This window comes from Prionailurus viverrinus, chromosome C1 (assembly GCF_022837055.1).
Source record: "Prionailurus viverrinus isolate Anna chromosome C1, UM_Priviv_1.0, whole genome shotgun sequence".
Taxonomy (NCBI): Eukaryota; Metazoa; Chordata; class Mammalia; order Carnivora; family Felidae; genus Prionailurus; species Prionailurus viverrinus.
Genome location: NC_062568.1, coordinates 200,086,232 through 200,104,222, shown reverse-complemented (window position 1 = coordinate 200,104,222; position 17,991 = coordinate 200,086,232). Strand labels below are relative to the sequence as shown.

The 17,991-nt window shown below is 45.8% G+C and overlaps 1 protein-coding gene across 3 annotated transcripts in view; it reads left to right on the top strand.

Annotated features, from left to right (window-relative positions):
* Positions 1–274: 274 nt before the first annotated feature.
* OTUD3 (OTU deubiquitinase 3) overlaps positions 275–17,991 on the top strand; it is a 36,788-nt gene continuing 19,071 nt past the window's right edge. For all 3 annotated transcript variants that reach the window (XR_007154844.1, XM_047871360.1, XM_047871361.1), the window contains exons 1-4: positions 275–607; positions 8,734–8,882; positions 13,198–13,310; positions 17,825–17,947. Coding sequence is in view for 2 of the 3 variants with exons in the window: in XM_047871360.1 (XP_047727316.1) it covers positions 387–607; positions 8,734–8,882; positions 13,198–13,310; positions 17,825–17,947 (606 nt within the window). In the remaining variant the exon portion in view is untranslated. The remainder of the gene's footprint in view (positions 608–8,733; positions 8,883–13,197; positions 13,311–17,824; positions 17,948–17,991) is intronic.

The window sequence follows — 17,991 nt, the reverse complement described above, 5'->3', positions numbered from 1 at the left end:
TTCCTTTCTCTCCTCACTTTTGCCGCTGCCCTCATCTCCCACTTTTCAACCCTCCCTTTGTCTCCCTTAACCTTTCCTTGCTTCGTTCTCCGGGGCCAGCCGCTCCTCAGTCAGCACCACCCACCACCAGGGGGAAGAGCGGAGCCAATAAAGATGTGTGCCCCTCTAGCTCTCCGAGGCGAGCTCTCTATGGTGCCGCGCGCGGGGTGCCCGGGGTGCGGGGTTACGTCACGTGACCCGGGTGCCCGGCGCCCGCGCAGGCGCGGTGGCCGCGTCGCCGTCGCCGGGCTCCGTCGCCGCGTCGTTTCGCTACCTTGACACCTGAGACGGCCGCCCGGCGGTCCTGCGGCTTTCCGTCTTGCCGCTGCGGGCCGCGAACCGCGGCCATGTCCCGAAAGCAGGCGGCGAAGGGCCGACCGGGCAGCGGCAGCCGGAAAGCCGAGGCCGAGCGCAAGCGGGACGAGCGGGCGGCGCGCCGGGCCCTGGCCAAAGAGCGGCGGAACCGGCCGGAGTCCGGCGGCGGAGGCGGCTGCGAGGAGGAGTTCGTCAGCTTCGCCAACCAGCTGCAGGCCCTGGGGCTGAAGCTGCGGGAGGTGCCGGGGGACGGGTGAGGCGGGCCCGGGAGCGCGGGAGGCGGCGCCGGGGGACGCGCCGGGCATGGCGACCGTCGCCCGCTCTCGTGCAGTCATTCATTCAGGCGGCGCCGGGCGCCACCGCTTCCCAGTGCGGGGGGTCCGGTGGCGGGCGAGGCGGCGAGGCCCCTCCCGTCGGGACGCTCGAGTAATCCCCAGTTGCCCCAATGGTGGCAGAGGCCACGAGGAGACTGTGAAGTGGTCCTAAGAGACAGCACTGGAGCAGGTGTCCTTTAGATCGGTGCCCGGGAAGGCCTCTGAGAGGTGACATTTAAGCTGAGACCTGGAGGAATGAGATGGAGCCCGTCCCTCGAGGAGCAGGACAGCACGTAGGGCCGTCAGAAAGATGCTGAGACACGGAGAAAGAGGCGAAGCCCCACGTGGTATAACGCTTTGCCCCTTTCGAGTTCTTACTGTTCGGTGTTGCCCTCCTTTTTACACTTGGGAAATTAGGTCTGTGAGGGCCTGCTGTTTACTGAGCAGAAGGTGACTTCTCTAATTCTTACTTGCACGGGCCTCACTTTCTCCTCTGATGCTTACCCCAGCTTGCTTGGGGGCTTAGACCGGAATCTAGGGCCAGCTTTTTTAGGGAACACAGGCTAAATAAGTGGGGTGGGAGGGAGAAAATGGGGAAAGGGAAGGGGCTATGGATCCAGGAGCATGGACGGCAGAAGGAAAAAGGTAGGGGAGGGGGGGAGGAGAACAGCTAGCATCCTCATTGCAGGGGTAGGTGAGAGGGAGTCTGGTTACCGGGATGTGTCACTCTGGAAGAGACAGTATTAATAACAGCCTGGCTGTTCTTGTCCTTCCCATCATTTGAGGGCTCAGAGAGGGCAGAGGGAGGAATAAGATGGAATTAAAGGCTGTGTAGAAGTGCCTGACTTGTTAAGCATGGGAACGAGGGAAGAGAGTGTTTTTTTGGATTTCACCTTACGTTGTGGCTCGTTAATCAAGACTATGAATTGACCCCAATTTATGTATCCCACCTACATACGCTCGATGCTTAGACACTTGGCTTTAGACCTTGGTTGCGTTTTACTCACCACCACCTAGCATAGTGCCAGGTACATAGAGGGCACTCAGTGCGGTTCTGTCGTATGAATGAATGATAAAAATATCACGGAGGCCCACTAGACCCTCAGCTGGGCCTCTCACAAGGACATGTCCCCCCTCCCTCCCTCTCTTCCTTCCTTCCACCCTTGGTCCGCCTGTCCCTTCCTAACTTCCAGAGCAGGGGAGAGGGGCAGAGGGAGGGAGGGAGGGAGGGAAGGAGAGAGAGAGGGAGAGAGAAAGAATCTTAAGCAGGTTTCACATTCAGCATGGAGCCGGACAGAGGGCTCGATCCCATGACTCTAGGATCATGACCTGAGCTGAAAAATCAAGAGTCGGATGCTCGCTGACTGAGCCAGCCAAGTGCCCCTCAAAGGAACGTTTTCTCAGTGGAGTCACTACAATTAAAGTCTTGCTTTGCTGTGTCTTGCTTTTAGCCTAGTACCTTGATTTCACCGAATACAGTTTGTTAACTCTTCTGGGCCTTACTTATCCTAATCCAACTCACAAGCACAAGACGCTGCTGTATAAACCAGATGCCAGGAGACTGCTTTACACTGGGATTGGGGTGGGACTGTTCCTTGCGTGGAACTGCATTGTTGGTGTCTGTTATAGTGGACATATTCTCAGCGTCAGGGTGTCCAGGGCACCGAAGTACTCAACACAAGGTTGCTTATGAGTAGAAATTGCAGCACAGCGAATTGTAAAATCTCGAGGGAGCTTTCATAATGCCATGGGAAACTTTGGGGGTATCACCTCTACTCTGCCCTGCCCCCACGAGAACGTACTTCTTTAGTTAATTCAGCAAATGTTGGTTGAACAAGGTGCTGGGAATCCATTGCTGACTAAAATACTGAAGGAGTTCACAGCCTGGTAAGAGATAAACGTATTAGTGGGCTCAGACATTTTGGTCTAGGGATCCCTTTACCCTCTTCAAAATTACCCAGAACTCCAAAGAGCTTTGTTTATGGGTCATAACTGTCAACACTTACTGTATTTGAAAGTAAAATGAAAATTAGAAACAAGAATACACAAACACATTCCTTTAACTGTCAGAGTGATAACCTCATGTATCAGGGAGCCTCTGGAAATCTTCACTGTACAGTTGTGAGAGAATGAGAAGAAAAAGATAAGTCACACCCTAGTTTTGAACTCAAGAATACCTTGAAGGGGTCTCAGAGATACGCGCACCCCCCCCCCCCCAAACTGGGCCACACTTTGAGAATGGATAATATAAATCAAGTCCAGTTTGGTATATTTAAAAATTTTTTTTTAACGTTTACTTATTGTCAAGAGATAGAACGTGAACAGGGAAGGGGCAGAGAGAGAAGGAGACACAGAATCTGAAGCCGGTTCCAGGCTCTGATCTGTCAGCACAGAGCCCCACGCGGGGCTTGAACCCACAAACCGCGAGATCATGACCTGAGCCGAAGTTGGACGCTTAACCGCCTGAGCCCCCCAGGCGCCCCAGTTTGATCTATTTTTAACAGTGACTGATTATAGTACCATTGAGCAGGAAGTGGCCAGCACTCCCGGAAGGGATCAGGAAGGCCTTTTCATTCATTCAGCAAATGTTTATTGCAACTTACACTGTGCTAGATGCCTCTCCGAGGAGGTCCTACTCAGACTGGGTCATGAAGGACCAGTAGGAATGTGCCCAGAGAACACTTCAGGCTGAAGAGTAATGTATGTACAGGTACAGGAGCACGTTATTTTTGAGACATACAAAGTTGTTTAGGATGACAGAGCATCAGGTTACAAGGTAGAACAGTGGCAGCGAGACTGCAGAGGCCGGCTTGCCGGGAATGTTCGTGTCTCTCCCTTCCGAGGCCCCTGTTCTTGAGACAATGTGAGATGAGATGATAATGATACTTCCCTCTGTGTGAGTTCCAGGAAGCTCCCCGCTTTCTGTTCACAAATTCTTCCCATGGGTACCACGAGACGGACTGTGGTCGGCCCTCTGGTATTGTGACGCTTTTGGAGATGGTGACGACAGCCTTTATCACCGTGCAATGGGTGGCGTTTCCTGTGTGTGGGATGGGTTAGTAGCCATCAGTAGAGTCTGTGTTCATATTCATGGGCTACTCTTGGTGAAACAGAATAAAGTTATGGTAATACTAAAAAGTCAGCAGCCTCCACTCTTCCATTCTAGTCCAATTCCAATATTGAGTAGCCTGACATAGCATCTCGCTATGGAGGCATAATCGTTGTAGGCAGTATGGTACTTACAGCATCCTCGAACCTCTGAGAGCTTGGGGACAAATTAGCCGGTGTCCTTTAATGTAGCCTTTACGTGAGTTGAGTCAATTTAGCAGAGTAATCACAGAGCTATTTATAGGGTTTTGTGATGCATCATGGGCCGCCTTCATATTTGTCATGTTGTATGGACCCACATAAATTAGGTTGTTTCAAAACAAGAAAGAAATATTTTAACCTTGGTGTTGTCCTTAAAAACATGATTGGCTCTAGTGTGAAAAGAATCTCTAATTGGATTAGGCAGTACAATAGCATCTCTCTGAACTGTATCCACTTGCATCTACTAAATGTTGCCCTAAATTACATTACTAATTAGTAGTGTTCTAAAATTAAAACATGAAAGAATCACTAATTTTAGCCATTTATCTCTGTACTAAACAAGTTATTTTATTTTTTTTTACTTACAAATTTTTTTTTAATGTTTATTTATTTTTGAGAGAGAGAGACAGACAGAGGGTGAGCGGGGGAGGGGCAGAGAGAGAGGGAGACACAGAATCCGAAGCAGGCTCCAGGCTCCGAGCAGTCAGCACAGAGCCCGACGCGGGGCTCGAACTCACGTGCTGTGAGATCATGACCTGAGCCGAAGTTGGACACTTCACCAACTCAGCCACTCACGCGCCCCACAAGTTATTTTATTTTTCTAATTTTTATTTTGTTTTTATAATCCTAGGATTTTAGTGATGGAAGGATCTTCACACATCATCTTGTGTAATTATCCATTGGTACCTGCATCCCCTGCACAGCAGCTCTGTGTCTAGCTCAGTGCTTTTCAGCTGTGGTGGCACAATAGAATCACTTTGGGAACTTTGGAAAAAATACAGTGTCTGAGCTCTCCTAGATCAGCTATTGAAGAATTTCAGGCACTGGGGCCTGGTTATTGGTAACCTTTAACGTGTCCATAGGTGATTCTGATGTGCAGCCGTAATTGCAAACCACTGATTTGGAGTCTAGATTCTAGGCTAGTGTTTCTCAAACTTTAGAATGCAACAGAATCATTTGGGGGAGCTAAATTGGTAGATTGCCCCAGAACGTCTGACTCAGTAGGCCTGGGGTGAGGCCTGAGAATTTTCATTGCAAATAAGTTTTTAAGTAGTCAGAGATAATGCTTTTGAGAATCAGTGATCTAGACCGGTGCTTGTCCAATAGAAATAAAACAAGCCACTATGTAATTAAAAAATTTTCCATTAGCCGTGTTAAAAAAAGTAAAAAGAAATAGGTGAAACTAATTTTAATGTATATATTTAAGCCACTATTTATTCAAATATTATAATCCATCAATGTCTAATCACTATAAATATTTTAAATGAGATATTTTATGTCTTTAAAATACTGTTAAAAAATCCAGTGTCTTAACAACACATCTCAGTTTCGATTAACCACATTTCAAGTACTCAGTGGTTACACGTGGCTATTGGCTATGTTTTGTACAGCACATAAATGTAGGCAATTGCTGAGGATTGCCAACAGATAAAAGTTTACAAGATCTGTTTCCATAGAGCTAAAACAAAGTTTCCTCTCATTTGCCCCAATCTGTGTCTTTGGAACTCCCATGTTTTAGTTTTAGTCTTATTGTACAGACACAGCATCCCTTTCATCATGACACATAGTTGGAGGTGGCTCTCATGTCCCCCTGAGCCTTCTTTAGGCTAAACATCACTAGTTGTTTATGCTTTTCATATTATGAATGAAGTTTAAAGCCACTTCTCATCCGAACATGTCTCTCTTAAAATGTGGTAACGACAAATCACGTGTAGTACTCTGACAGTAGTCTGACCTCAAAGAAGACTACAAAACCTGCCCCTCCACCCCACTCTGCCCTTTCTGAACATTTACTACTGTTATTGCGGTCTAGAAGGCCATTGTAGTTCTTTCGATGGCCAGAGACACAGAAACAATATTGTCTCCTACTCAACTACTGAGCTCAACTACTGAACCCAGAACTCTTCCATGCTACTGAATGTAATTGCTTATTTTTGGGAACTCAAATGCAAGGTTCTCCATGTATCCTGATAGTGCAGTGGTTCTCAAGCAGAGATGGTTTCGATGCCCCCCGGGGACATTTGGCAATGTCTGGAGACAGTTCTGGTTGTCACAAGTGACAGGGAGGGAGGCGGTGGTGGTGCTACTGGGATCGAGTGGGTAGAGGCGAAGGATGCTCCTCAACACCCTACAGCATACAGGACGACCCCCCACAACACAGAAGGGTCCCAAAGGTCAGTAGTGGGGGGTGGAGAAGCCCTGCTGGAGGGTAACGGGGGAGGGCGTGGGCTCAGGAAGCAGTGGGGATCTTCTCGAGGGACTTCGGGTTCTGGTCGCACTGTTCTTACGGCTCTCATGAGTGCCCTTGCTGGGCCCCCGAGGGTACCTACTACACTCACGATGTAGCGTTTGCTCACTTTTCCCATGTCACCAGAAAAGGAAGTGATTTGTCTACCTTGATTTTTCCTTTCGACTGTTTATTTGTAGTCAATTCAAGTGAATATAGAAAAAAAATACAGAAATACGTTTAACAGGTACTGCTAATTCCACTATCTAGGGATAACCACAGCTAACATTTTGGTGCCTGGGTTTGAATCCTGGGTCTGCCATCTAGTGGTTTTGTGACCATGGATAAGTTACCCTAGAGGGATAGTGTATCAGTACCCATCCCATAGAGTTGTGAAGACCAACCACATCTAATGCACATGCTGTTTAGAACAGTCCCTGGCACATCGTAAGAGCACTTTAAAAGATGGTTTCAGGTGTTCTTCTTTGTATACATTCGTGTCTATTTCTGTGTCTGCCTATATAGTGTGTAGGTGAACTTGGTCAAGCTCATGCAGTGTGCCTAAGCCTATTTTTTTGGCTTATGTGGAGAACACTTGCCCGTATTACTGAAAGTTCTTAGAAAGCCTGTTACTTTCTGTAGAATACCATGAACTTAATGTAAAATAACTAAATACGTAATTTTGTGCTGAATCACACCTCTTAAACTAGATTCAAGAATAGACTGACTAGAGGTGGCAGGTAGTAATGGTTTAAAGAAGTTTGAGAAACACTTAAAATTGAGAACGTTTCATCCATTACCTTACTTTATTTTCCTGTGGGTGAAAATATCTTAGCAACAGACACTTCAGGGTAGTGTATAGAAATGGCTGTATTCCAGTCTGTTCTAGAATCTTGCCTCAAATTGATGCATAGTTTCTTGATTTCCAGTTTATAGAATCTGCATTCTTTACATTCTCTAATTCCCCTTTGCAAATATATATATATATATATGTATTTACGTGTGTGTGTGTATATATATATATACACACACATATATATACACATATATACGTGTGTATATATGTATACACTATATATATATACACACACATATATATATACACGTGTGTATATATACACACACATACATACGTGTGTATATATATATACACACGTGTATGTATATATACACGTATACATACGTATATATATATACATATATACATATACGTGTATGTATGTATATACATATATATGTGTGTATACGTATATATGTATAAACATCCTTATATGTTTGAAGAAATTCCTGCCTTCTCTATAGCTTTCCGTTGAAAATTCACTTTTCTGAATTGAAAACAAAAAACCTCTTTCTCCTACACATTTAGGTCTGAAATTCTAAAGTGATGAGTGTCTATTTTGTGATTAGACTATCCTAGATTTTCATTTGGAAGAGTAAACAGTTCGGTGCGAGACTGGGCAACAGTTTGGCTTCTGAATGGCTTATTTCCTTAGTTTTAAGGACACTAGATTGTGGTTGTCTCACTTCAGTTTCTGTGTATCTGGGCTCTGTGTTTGTGATACAGTTTGGAACTTTAGAAGCCTTTGAGGGGTTTCCAAGTAAAGATAGCTCTTAAAGTTTATTACCAGCATCTTAATTAAAAAAAATTTTTTTTAATGTTTTTATTTATTTTTGAGACAGAGAGAGACAGAGCATGAGCAGGTGAGGGGCAGAGAGAGAGGGAGACACGGAATCAGAAGCAGGCTCCAGGCTCCGAGCTGTCAGCACAGAGCCCGACGCAGGGCTCGAACTCACGGACTGTGAGATCATGACCTGAGCTGAATTTGGGCACTTAACCAACGGAGCCACCCAGGCGCCCCCCAGCATCTTAATTTTAGAAGCAAACAGTGTGTTTTAAAGTTTCCATTTGGCGGGAATAGTATTGTGGCTCCCTGGATGGCAGGAGAGGAGCCAGGGAGGGGAGTATCGTTGCATAGCACAGCTGTGTGTTGTCCTCATTTTCTCCACTGTGTTTGTAGCACTCAGACAGGATGTAGAGTTCAATTGCTTATATTGGGAACTTGACAGATGGCTATCTTTTGGGTACTCTTTGTTAGATGAATGATTAGTTAGCCTGGAGCTTGTTTCAGAAAAGAAGCACTAGATACAATTTCTTATTTTGGAAGGGGCTCTAGGAATCCCAGTCCTTGGGTGTGGAATGGCCCGTAATGTCTGGACCCTGCCTTGAGGCGGGTAGCGTATCACCACCTCCAGGTGTTGAAGCAGCTGAGGCCCCGGGAGTCGAATGTCTCCTGAGTCAGCCAGCTGGTAAGTGGGGAATGAGGTCCGAGTTTGTTGCTTCTCAAGAAGGTAATGCGGTTGAGTGCCTGCCCTAGTGCTCTCCACACAGCCTTTGGGAAGAATCCTGCACCGTCAGAGTTGAGGCTTTATCTCTGTGTGAAGGATTTCCGTGGATGGCCTAGCCATCTGAGTGTCAGATGAACTTAGTTCATTTTTAAAAGGTCTTGACCGACATTTTTGTTTTGATAGCAATTGCCTGTTCAGAGCACTTGGCGATCAATTGGAGGGACACTCCCGAAATCATCTCAGGCACCGACAAGAGACCGTGGACTACATGATAAAGCAGCGGGAAGATTTTGAACCCTTTGTAGAAGATGACATTCCTTTTGAGAAACATGGTAGGTTCACCGTGGGACACTGGATCCTCCAGGAGTAATGCATTGGGTAGTTAAATCCATCAGCGTTCCCCGCCCTCCCAGCCAGGGGTTTGATGACATAAAATATGGCATTCATTTATGCAACAAGTATTTATTTGTTTGCTCTGTAATAGGCAGCATGCTAGGCAGTTGGGAGCTAGTAGGTTTAGGCGTATGTACCTTTAATAAAAATGATGATGTTAATTAACCTGAAAAGTTGTTTATGACTTCTTATTCATTGGGGGGTAAAAGCAGACTGTAAAATATATGTAGACTGATCTTAGTTTTAAAAGGTATACACGCTAGGAAACACACTAGGAAAAGTGGACAGATACTAACATTTTATGGTTGTTGGTGCTTGGCTTCACTTATTTTCCACTCACTTTCAACAGCTGCTATAAAGGAAAGGTAATAAGAATACCTAACTTACAGGGTTTTTGTAAAGCTTAAATTAGATAATACAGTTAAAATAAGTTCTTAATAAATGTCAGCCATCTGGGGATGGTGGGACTAGGACTATTTTAAATGATCTTCTGCATGTTTTTCTGATTTTTTAAAAATGACTGTGAATTGCTTTTATAATCAGAAAAAGCAATACTCATTTTAATTTCTCATCAAAAACCCGGACACAACCACTCTTCTTTGAGGCAAGTGAGTTAGTGATTTAAATTAGTTTCTTAATATGCTCAAATCTAGTAGGAAAGTACATATGAGCTTTTAAACTTTAAGGCTCCACTAAACTAGGTGTTGATATATTTAGTGTTTTACAACTAACATTTTCATTACACGGTCAGAGTCTTATCTGTCCCGTAGGAGGAGACAGAATCGTTCTGTGTTTTAGGGAGCTAAGTCTGGAAACCATGTCAAGAATGGATGGAGAGAGACTGATAAGGAGGATGAGTTGGAAGGCTCTCTGCATTGGCCCAATGAAAACATAAGAGGGTCTCCACCAAGGCAGCTACTGGGGATAATGAGTAGGGTCCAGACCGAGACCCGGTTTGGCAGTGTGGCTGACAGGTCTCATCGGAGGTGGGGAGGAGGGGAGAAGGAGGAGACCAAGGTGATTCTGAAGTTTCTGCTTGGGGAATGGCTAAGTAGCTGGAGGCTTAGCCAGATAGAAGACAGCAGGAGGAAGACCTTTGGGAGGGAAACTATCCATGACCCCAAAGCCTTTCTCATTCCTCACTAGCGAAGGGCTCATTCACTAGGTACCAGCAACAAAAGAGACACAGCAGCAGACTCCCCCTCCCCTCCTGCCCCCGCCCTTACCCCCATGAGTAGTTCGTACTCATGAGTAGTTTGACCGAGTTCTGACGGTTCCTCTCCCTGGCTCACCTTTGGGCCTAGCAGGTACCAGTTTACCAGACGGTCACCTGTTTGCAAGTGTCGGTTTGTGGGGCAAGGTTTGTAGTTGAGCGTTATATAAAATGACTTGTGTCATTAGTCCGATTAAAATAATCATTTTGGATGAAGAGAGTTTTTAGTTGGTGACTCGGAATTCCACTCTGAATACCTTCAGCAAAGGTCACGTGGTAGTTTGGGGGGTGTGGCAGGACAAGGAACTCAAACCCATCAGTTGCCAGTGTGACAGTGCCTACAGATGTCCAACGGGAAGGCGTGTTTTTGAAATGCCACTGTGTTTGCCTGATGGTTGGTCGGTGCTCTGGAAGGATCTGACATCACAGGAGTTGAGAGGTGGCTCTGATTGCCACAGCAGAGAATGGAAACCGAGAAGTCTGCACTTGGCGTTTACATGTCGGTTGGAGACTATACTTACTGTTACGTGTTTTTAATGCCTGTCTACCTTTTTATACTGTGTGATTCTTGAGGGACAGGGACTGTGTCTGTCCCCCACTTGGTAGGCACTCAGAAGATCTTTGTTAAGTGAGTAAGTGAATGGTTCACTTAACTCTTTAGGGCTTGGTTACCCTTGCCTGTGGCTGTATTTTTTAGGACTATTCCTTTCCTTCAGACTCTGGCTTCTCCAACTGTACAGAGACCTCCTCTCCCTCTCTCTTCATACCCCATCATCCATTACTACCTCAGTGTTTTTTCTTTCACTACTTCAACCTTGTAAAATCAAGCCTCTGTGGCCATTTGCCTAGATTTCTTCAATACTTTTTGGACTGGTTTCATTGCCTCTTGACCCTTTGAGTTTGTTTTCCGCATTGCAGCCAGAGTGGTGATCTGAATGTATTTATTTATTTATTTATTTATTTATTTATTTATTTATATGAAATTTATTGTCAAATTGGTTTCCATACAACACCCAGTGCTCCTCCCAGCAGGTGCCCTCCTCAGTACCCATCACCCACCCTCCCCTCCCTCCCACTCCCCATCAACCCTCAGTTTGTTCTCAGTTTTTAAGAGTCCCTCATGGTTTGCCTCCCTCCCTCTCTAACTTTTTTTTCCCTTCCCCTCCCCCATGGTCTTCTGTCAAGTTTCTCAGGATCCACATAAGAATGAAAACATATGGTATCTGCTTTTCTCTGCATGACTTATTTCACTTAGCATAACACTCTCCAGTTCCATCCACGTTGCGACAAATGGCCAGATTTCATTCTTTCTCATTGCCAAGTAGTATTCCATTGTGTATATAAACCGCAATTTCTTTATCCATTCGTCAGTTGATGGACATTTAGGTTCTTTCCAGAATTTGGCTATTGTTGAAAGTGCTGCTATAAACACTGGGGTCCAAGTGCCCCTATGCATCAGCACTCCCGTATCCCTGGGGTAAATTCCCAGCAGTGCTATTGCTGGGTCATAGGGTAGACCTATTTACATCTTTCCCCTAGCTTAAACCTGGGGGCAGCTCCCCACTGACCGAAGGATGAAGTCCAGACTCTTTAGCTCTTGTGTTTCTCTACCCTCTTCCCTTGCTGTTGCCACTGTGTCTTCTGCTTCCCCCACCCCTCTGTCCCCCTGCCACTCAGCAGTGTGAGTTCCTGCCATACCATAAAGCATGCAAGCTCATTCTCTGTCTCTGTCTCCGTCTCCGTCTCTCTCGGCTCTGCTTGGAACATGATCCCTTCCTCTTCTGTCTCCTGCTTGCCGTTTGGAAATCAGTGCGGTCGTGTCAGCTGAGAAGCTTATCTGATACCCTTACCTCCCCCTCCCACTACCAGACGGGCTTGAGGTCCCCATCTGGAGTTAGCCAAACGGCAGGGTTTGAGGGCACGGTCTTCCACAAGATACCAACTGAAAATCTGGGGTTTCCAAAAACCACCCTGAGGTTCGATGGTTTGTTAGAAAGACTCAGAGAACTCAGTGAAGGTGATTGTACTCACAGTTATAGTTTATTACGGGGAAAGGATACAGATCCAAATTAGCCAAGGGGTAGAGTCTGGGAAGGTTAGACAGCCACAGAATATTTACTGTCAACCAGGGAACTCACACAAATTTCCGTGGTTGGAGTATTGGGGCTTCATTATGTAGATATTATTGATTGATTGCCTGAGAATCCAGCTTCCAGTCCCTCCGGTCTTCCTAATACCACACGGCCAGAGAGGCCCATCCTGTGTCACCTCATGAGCGCAAACTGTCAAGTGTGGCTAAGGGACCCATCCTCCTTGCGCTTGGGACATTTCAAGGGCTTAGAGGTTTATTACCCAGTTGCCAGGGACAAAGGCCAGATCTCTCTGGTAAGGCCAAATTCTTTACCACACATCCCTTTCCGGCGGCACTTACGCAGTAGTGCCTGTCTGCTTATTTGACTCCCCGCTGGCTGTAGACTCCTTGAGCTCGGACCGTGACAGGCTGCGTCATGGAGTGGCCAAGAGCCAGGTCTTGGAGTCAGACTGCCTGGGATGAAATCTCAGCTCTGCCATGTCCTGTCTCTGTGACCTTGCGCACAGTTATAAACTTCTCTGAGCCTTGGTTTCCGTATCTGTAAGATGATGGATAATCTCTTTCAGAGAGTTTTGAGTAATAATCCAGAGGCGAGTGGAGGAGACGTGCTTACTACGTAATAAGCACTCATCAACGCAGATTTAAGATTACTCTGGTTCTCGTTGCATTTCCGGTGTCTTTCAGAGCTAGGGATGTAGGAGGCATTCCATAAGCATTTAATGGAGGAAGAAAGGAATCCGTTCTTTATGAATGACTGGTTCTCTCCCGAGTAGCACTCGATGTACTCCTGTCCGACCGGCTGAGGTCCTAGATTCTGGCAAAGCTGATGGACTTCTCAAATGTATACTTTGTCTTTTACCATTTGGAACTGAATAAATAGCGAAGTATGTTTGCATTTGGATCTTTCCGTTATAAAGGCTTCATTTTTCTTTCTTCTGTTTCTTTGCAGTGGCCAGTTTGGCAAAGCCTGGCACATTTGCTGGCAATGATGCGATTGTGGCCTTTGCAAGAAATCATCAGTTGAATGTGGTGATTCATCAGCTTAATGCCCCTTTGTGGCAGGTGGGTCGCCTACTGAGGGATTTATCTTAAGCTCTTATTTATAAATTCGCTTTGGGGGTGTCCTGCGATGGTGCAGCAGGGTCACTTGGACCGCAGGCTTAACCAAGATGGGAAGCTCCCGGTGGCTTGGACTTAAACCCCGGGCCATGTACAAATGGAGTCCGAAGTATAATTCAGGGAACTTTAAAATATCATTCAGCAAGGTGATGGGGATGATGCACATGTTGTGATGAGCACCAGCTGTCGCACGTAAGTGTCAGATTGCTAAGTTGTACGCGTGAAACTAATATTACGCTATATGTTAACCAACTGGAATTTGAATTAAAACTAAAATAACCATACATGTGTGTGTGTGTGAGAGAGAGAGAGAGAGAGAGAGAGGGAGATACATATATATAATTCAGCAGTCAGTTAACTGGGTAGTTTGAGGGTAGAGAGCCTAATGTGGAAATACTTTAGATGACTTTGTTAAAAATATTAAAGGGGAGGTCGAGAGGATTAGTGCAGACACATTCTGGTTTGGAGTATGCCTATTCCACGTGTATGTTTTGTTTTTTAGGTGGAGGGAAACACAAACCAGATGTACTCAATAAGCCTTGCTAACAGGGTTCTGAACAACAGAATTTATTTCATGGCTTGGGACGTCAGCCTCTGTTTCCGTGCTCTGCTCAGGCATGCGTAACGGTTTTAATAGTTTTTCGACGGCAGATAAGATTTTATGACAAATGTTCAAGATGGCCTCCCCACCCCTGTTGTGAAGTACCTGTCCATTCAACTGTTTTCACTTTTCTTTTTTTTTTTAATTTTTTTTTTCAACGTTTATTTATTTTTGGGACAGAGAGAGACAGAGCATGAACGGGCGAGGGGCAGAGAGAGAGGGAGACACAGAATCAGAAACAGGGTCCAGGCTCTGAGCCATCAGCCCAGAGCCCAACGCGGGCTCGAACTCACGGACCGCGAGATCGTGACCTGGCTCGAACTCACGGACCGCGGGAAGCTTAACCGACTGCGCCACCCAGGCGCCCCTGTTTTCACTTTTCTTTACCTTTGGTATCCTAAATTAACCTCACCTCCCCCAAACGGTCCATCGGACCACGCATTCAAGTATGGAAGGTCACAGGTCCGGGGGAAAGGGTCTCCAGGCTACCACCCTCTTGTGCTCGCCCCTGGCATTTAGGCTGCTTCTTCCACTTTGCGGCTCAGCTCCTAAAGACGGTGCCTAGGACTTCTGTCAGTCCTCCTTCCCGCCACTCCCCCATTGCTAACCGTTCCCTTTTTAATTAGCTGAAACGTGTTAATCATAGGAAACGGTGACATTTCAGAAAAGCCCGTCAGGCAAAAATCACCCAGAGTCACATTATCCGGAGATAATCGTGATTACTGTTAATATGTTAGGCGTTCACATAAACTCTGAAAAACAGCTGAAAACATTCATACTTAACCGACAAGAGACGTGTCACCATGGTTTTAAACATATTTTAATCACCTCTGTTAAAAAAAAATTACAAAAAGAAAGCACCTCTGCACACGTAGTCATGTCCATATGCACGTTTGCACAGTCACGTATCGCTGTATGTCATTCGTCTCATAAAGGCAATGGTGACTTTTTTTCTCATTTTTTTCCATAGACCACCTGCACGCATATATTCCTCTGAAAGTGCTTATTTCTAGCCTCTGCTCGTTAAAAATACAGTTTATAGTGATACAACATATAGGTAGCAGAATTCACCCTTCTCTAGTGTGTACTTCAGGTGTTTTGGCAGACACAGGTCCCACTGTGAACGTATGGTGGGACATTTCCGCCAGCCTAAGAAGTCCCCTTATGCCCCTTTGCGGTCACCCGTTCCCTCTCCCCATTCCTAATGCCACTAATCTACGTCTTGCAGTTTTGCCTTCCCAGAATGTCGTACAAATGGAAGCAGATAGTCTTTTGTGTCTGTCGTAATATTCTTTAAAGAAATTATGTTACAACAAAGTAAACTAGACACTCCGTGGATTGGTGCAGGATGCAGTGAGCAGGAGGGAGCCGGTGACTGTAGGTGTCGTTTTGGGGGGGCGGTGTTGTAAGATGTACCGACCCCAGGGAACGCTCTCATATTTTGTGAGCCTCTCTCTTTCTAGGGAGGGTCTTTGAGCCAAGAATACTGGTTATGGCCTTTGTTGTCCCAAGTTTTGGTCATGAAAGTTTTACTGTTCAGCAGAAGTCACTGAAATCATTTGAATATTTGAAACATTTGAATAATGACCCTATTCTTGGAGAAAAATATTCTGTGCCAACTTGGGAACCACACAGCCTGCCTTTCCCTCCATTGATAACTTTTTTTAATTTTTTTTAATTTTTTTTATTTTTGGGACAGAGAGAGACAGAGCATGAACGGGGGAGGGGCAGAGAGAGAGGGAGACACAGAATCAGAAACAGGCTCCAGGCTCCGAGCCATCAGCCCAGAGCCTGACGCGGGGCTCGAACTCACAGACCACGAGATCGTGACCTGGCTGAAATCGGACGCTTAACCTACTGCGCCACCCAGGAGCCCCGATAACTATTTTTTAGTTTTTAAATTAGGTGCTTGTAGAAGATAATTCTGCATAGTTAAAATTTTATTTCCAAATACATTTCTGTAGTGTTCTTTCTCATGGGTTGCTAAACATTGAAAGTATATATATATATATATATATATATATATATATATATATATATGTGTGTGTATATATATATATATATATATATATATATTTTTTTTTTTTTTTTTTTTTTTTTTGGCGGGGGGAGAGTGTGTGTGTGTGAGCAGGGGAGGGCCAGAGGGGAGGGAAAGAGAATCTTAGGCAGGCTGCAGGTTCCATGCTCAGCACGGAGCCCGACGTGGGGCTCGAACTCATGAACCATGAGGTCACGACCTGAGCTGAAATCAGGAGTCGGATGCTTGGGGCGCCGGGGTGGCTCAGCGGGTGTAGTGTCCTGATTTCAGCTGAGGTCGTGACCTCATAGTTCGTGAGTTCGAGCCCCACATGCTACTAGTGTCAGCTGTCAGCCTAGAGCCCACTTCGTATCTGTCCCCCTCACCCTCTGCCCCTTCCCCACTTGTGCTCTCTATCTCAAAAAATAAAACATTAAAAAAAAAAAAAAAGCTGGACGCTTAACCAACTGAGCCACCCAGGCGCCCCGAAATATATTTTTAAAATAAGTGTATTTGCTGTATGAGGGAGCTCTGTGCTGGATCTCCCCCATCTTCCGCCTCCCCAGTGAGGCATCTTATACCATTTAAGAATTGAAACTGCGTTGGTTGCTACTGTCTTGGGTAGGAGCTCTCGCGTCAGTAACAAGTGGGCTCGCACTCACACCATGGAGGTGCTGAAGCCTGCGTGTTTTCCTGGTGTCCCAAAGGAGCTTAGGCTTCTGTGAACCATAGAGGCGTGTGTAGCATAGAAAGTGATACATAAACGTAACGTAGTATCTTACTACCTGTGACTTCCAGTAAAAACAAGAAGGAGGTGCTGATGGTTTGGAGTTTTAACAAAGAAACAGTTACTGGGCTCTTTAGGGGCCGGATTCCGAAAAACTTCAGAGTTTCCGTGGAGGTGGTGGTTTTCTGGGGGGCATACCCGGGCTGGACCGTCACCCCATTCTTGTCCGACTGTGCTCCATGGGAACATTCACAAAAGACTGCCTTGGGAGTAATGCCTTCAGGGTTGGGCGTGGTGGTAAGTACAGCTGGACTACATACAATTTTGTTTCGAAATTGATTTCAGTGGGAGATTTTGGAGTTTGTTCTTGTTAATGTTTCTTACTATGTGGTTGATGGAAGATGCTATTTTTGTTTGAATGATGGGTAGAGGTACTGTGAAGCCAATAAAACCTAAATGTCTGGTTCCTGGTTTTTATGGTCCCCTTTCAAGGTCTTGGGAGGAGTTGTAGCAATTTAATATTTGTAATTTTGTATTCTTCTTCTCAGAGCCCCAAGTTGTTTGAGCTTCAAGCTCCACAAATCTGCATCCTGGAACAACCCTTCCATCCTGGAAGGGGCCTGTGCATTTGAGGGGCTGATGGATGCCCACCCCCACCCCCCAAACTTGAGCTTATTTAATTTCATTGTAAATTTGCCCCTGACTTTTGATTATGTGTTTTCCTATGGATGTATTTCTGTATAGTTAACCATTAAGCACATGGAAGCATACTTACACGGCCACATGGGTAGGAGAAAAGAGAATTCAGAAATTGCCTAAGCGTTTTTTTTTTTTTTTTTTTAGAGAAGGTCTTTCTTTTTTCCCCACACATTAAATCAGAGGCTCAAAACACAGGGCCCACAGTCCAGCTGTGTAGCACCAAATCTCTTGTTGCAGTCAGATACCTGTTCTTCCGGTCCAGCCCTCTGGCACATCCCGGGCATACCCTGAATTCGTGTCTGCATAGAGCCTGTTGGCTAGCCTTCCTAGACAATCCAGGTGGCGTTTCTCTCCCCCAGTAGACACCTTCCCCATCCTCGCTGGCATCCCTGTCCCCTTTCTTTTGCCTGCAGATTCGTGGCACCGAGAAGAGCAGCGTGCGGGAGTTACACATCGCGTATCGGTGCGGAGAGCACTATGACAGCGTTCGGAGGCTCAATGACAACTCGGAAGCACCTGCCCATCTCCAGACTGATGTGAGTGAGGCCTCCGTGTTCTTTTGTATTCTCAGGCCTGGGTG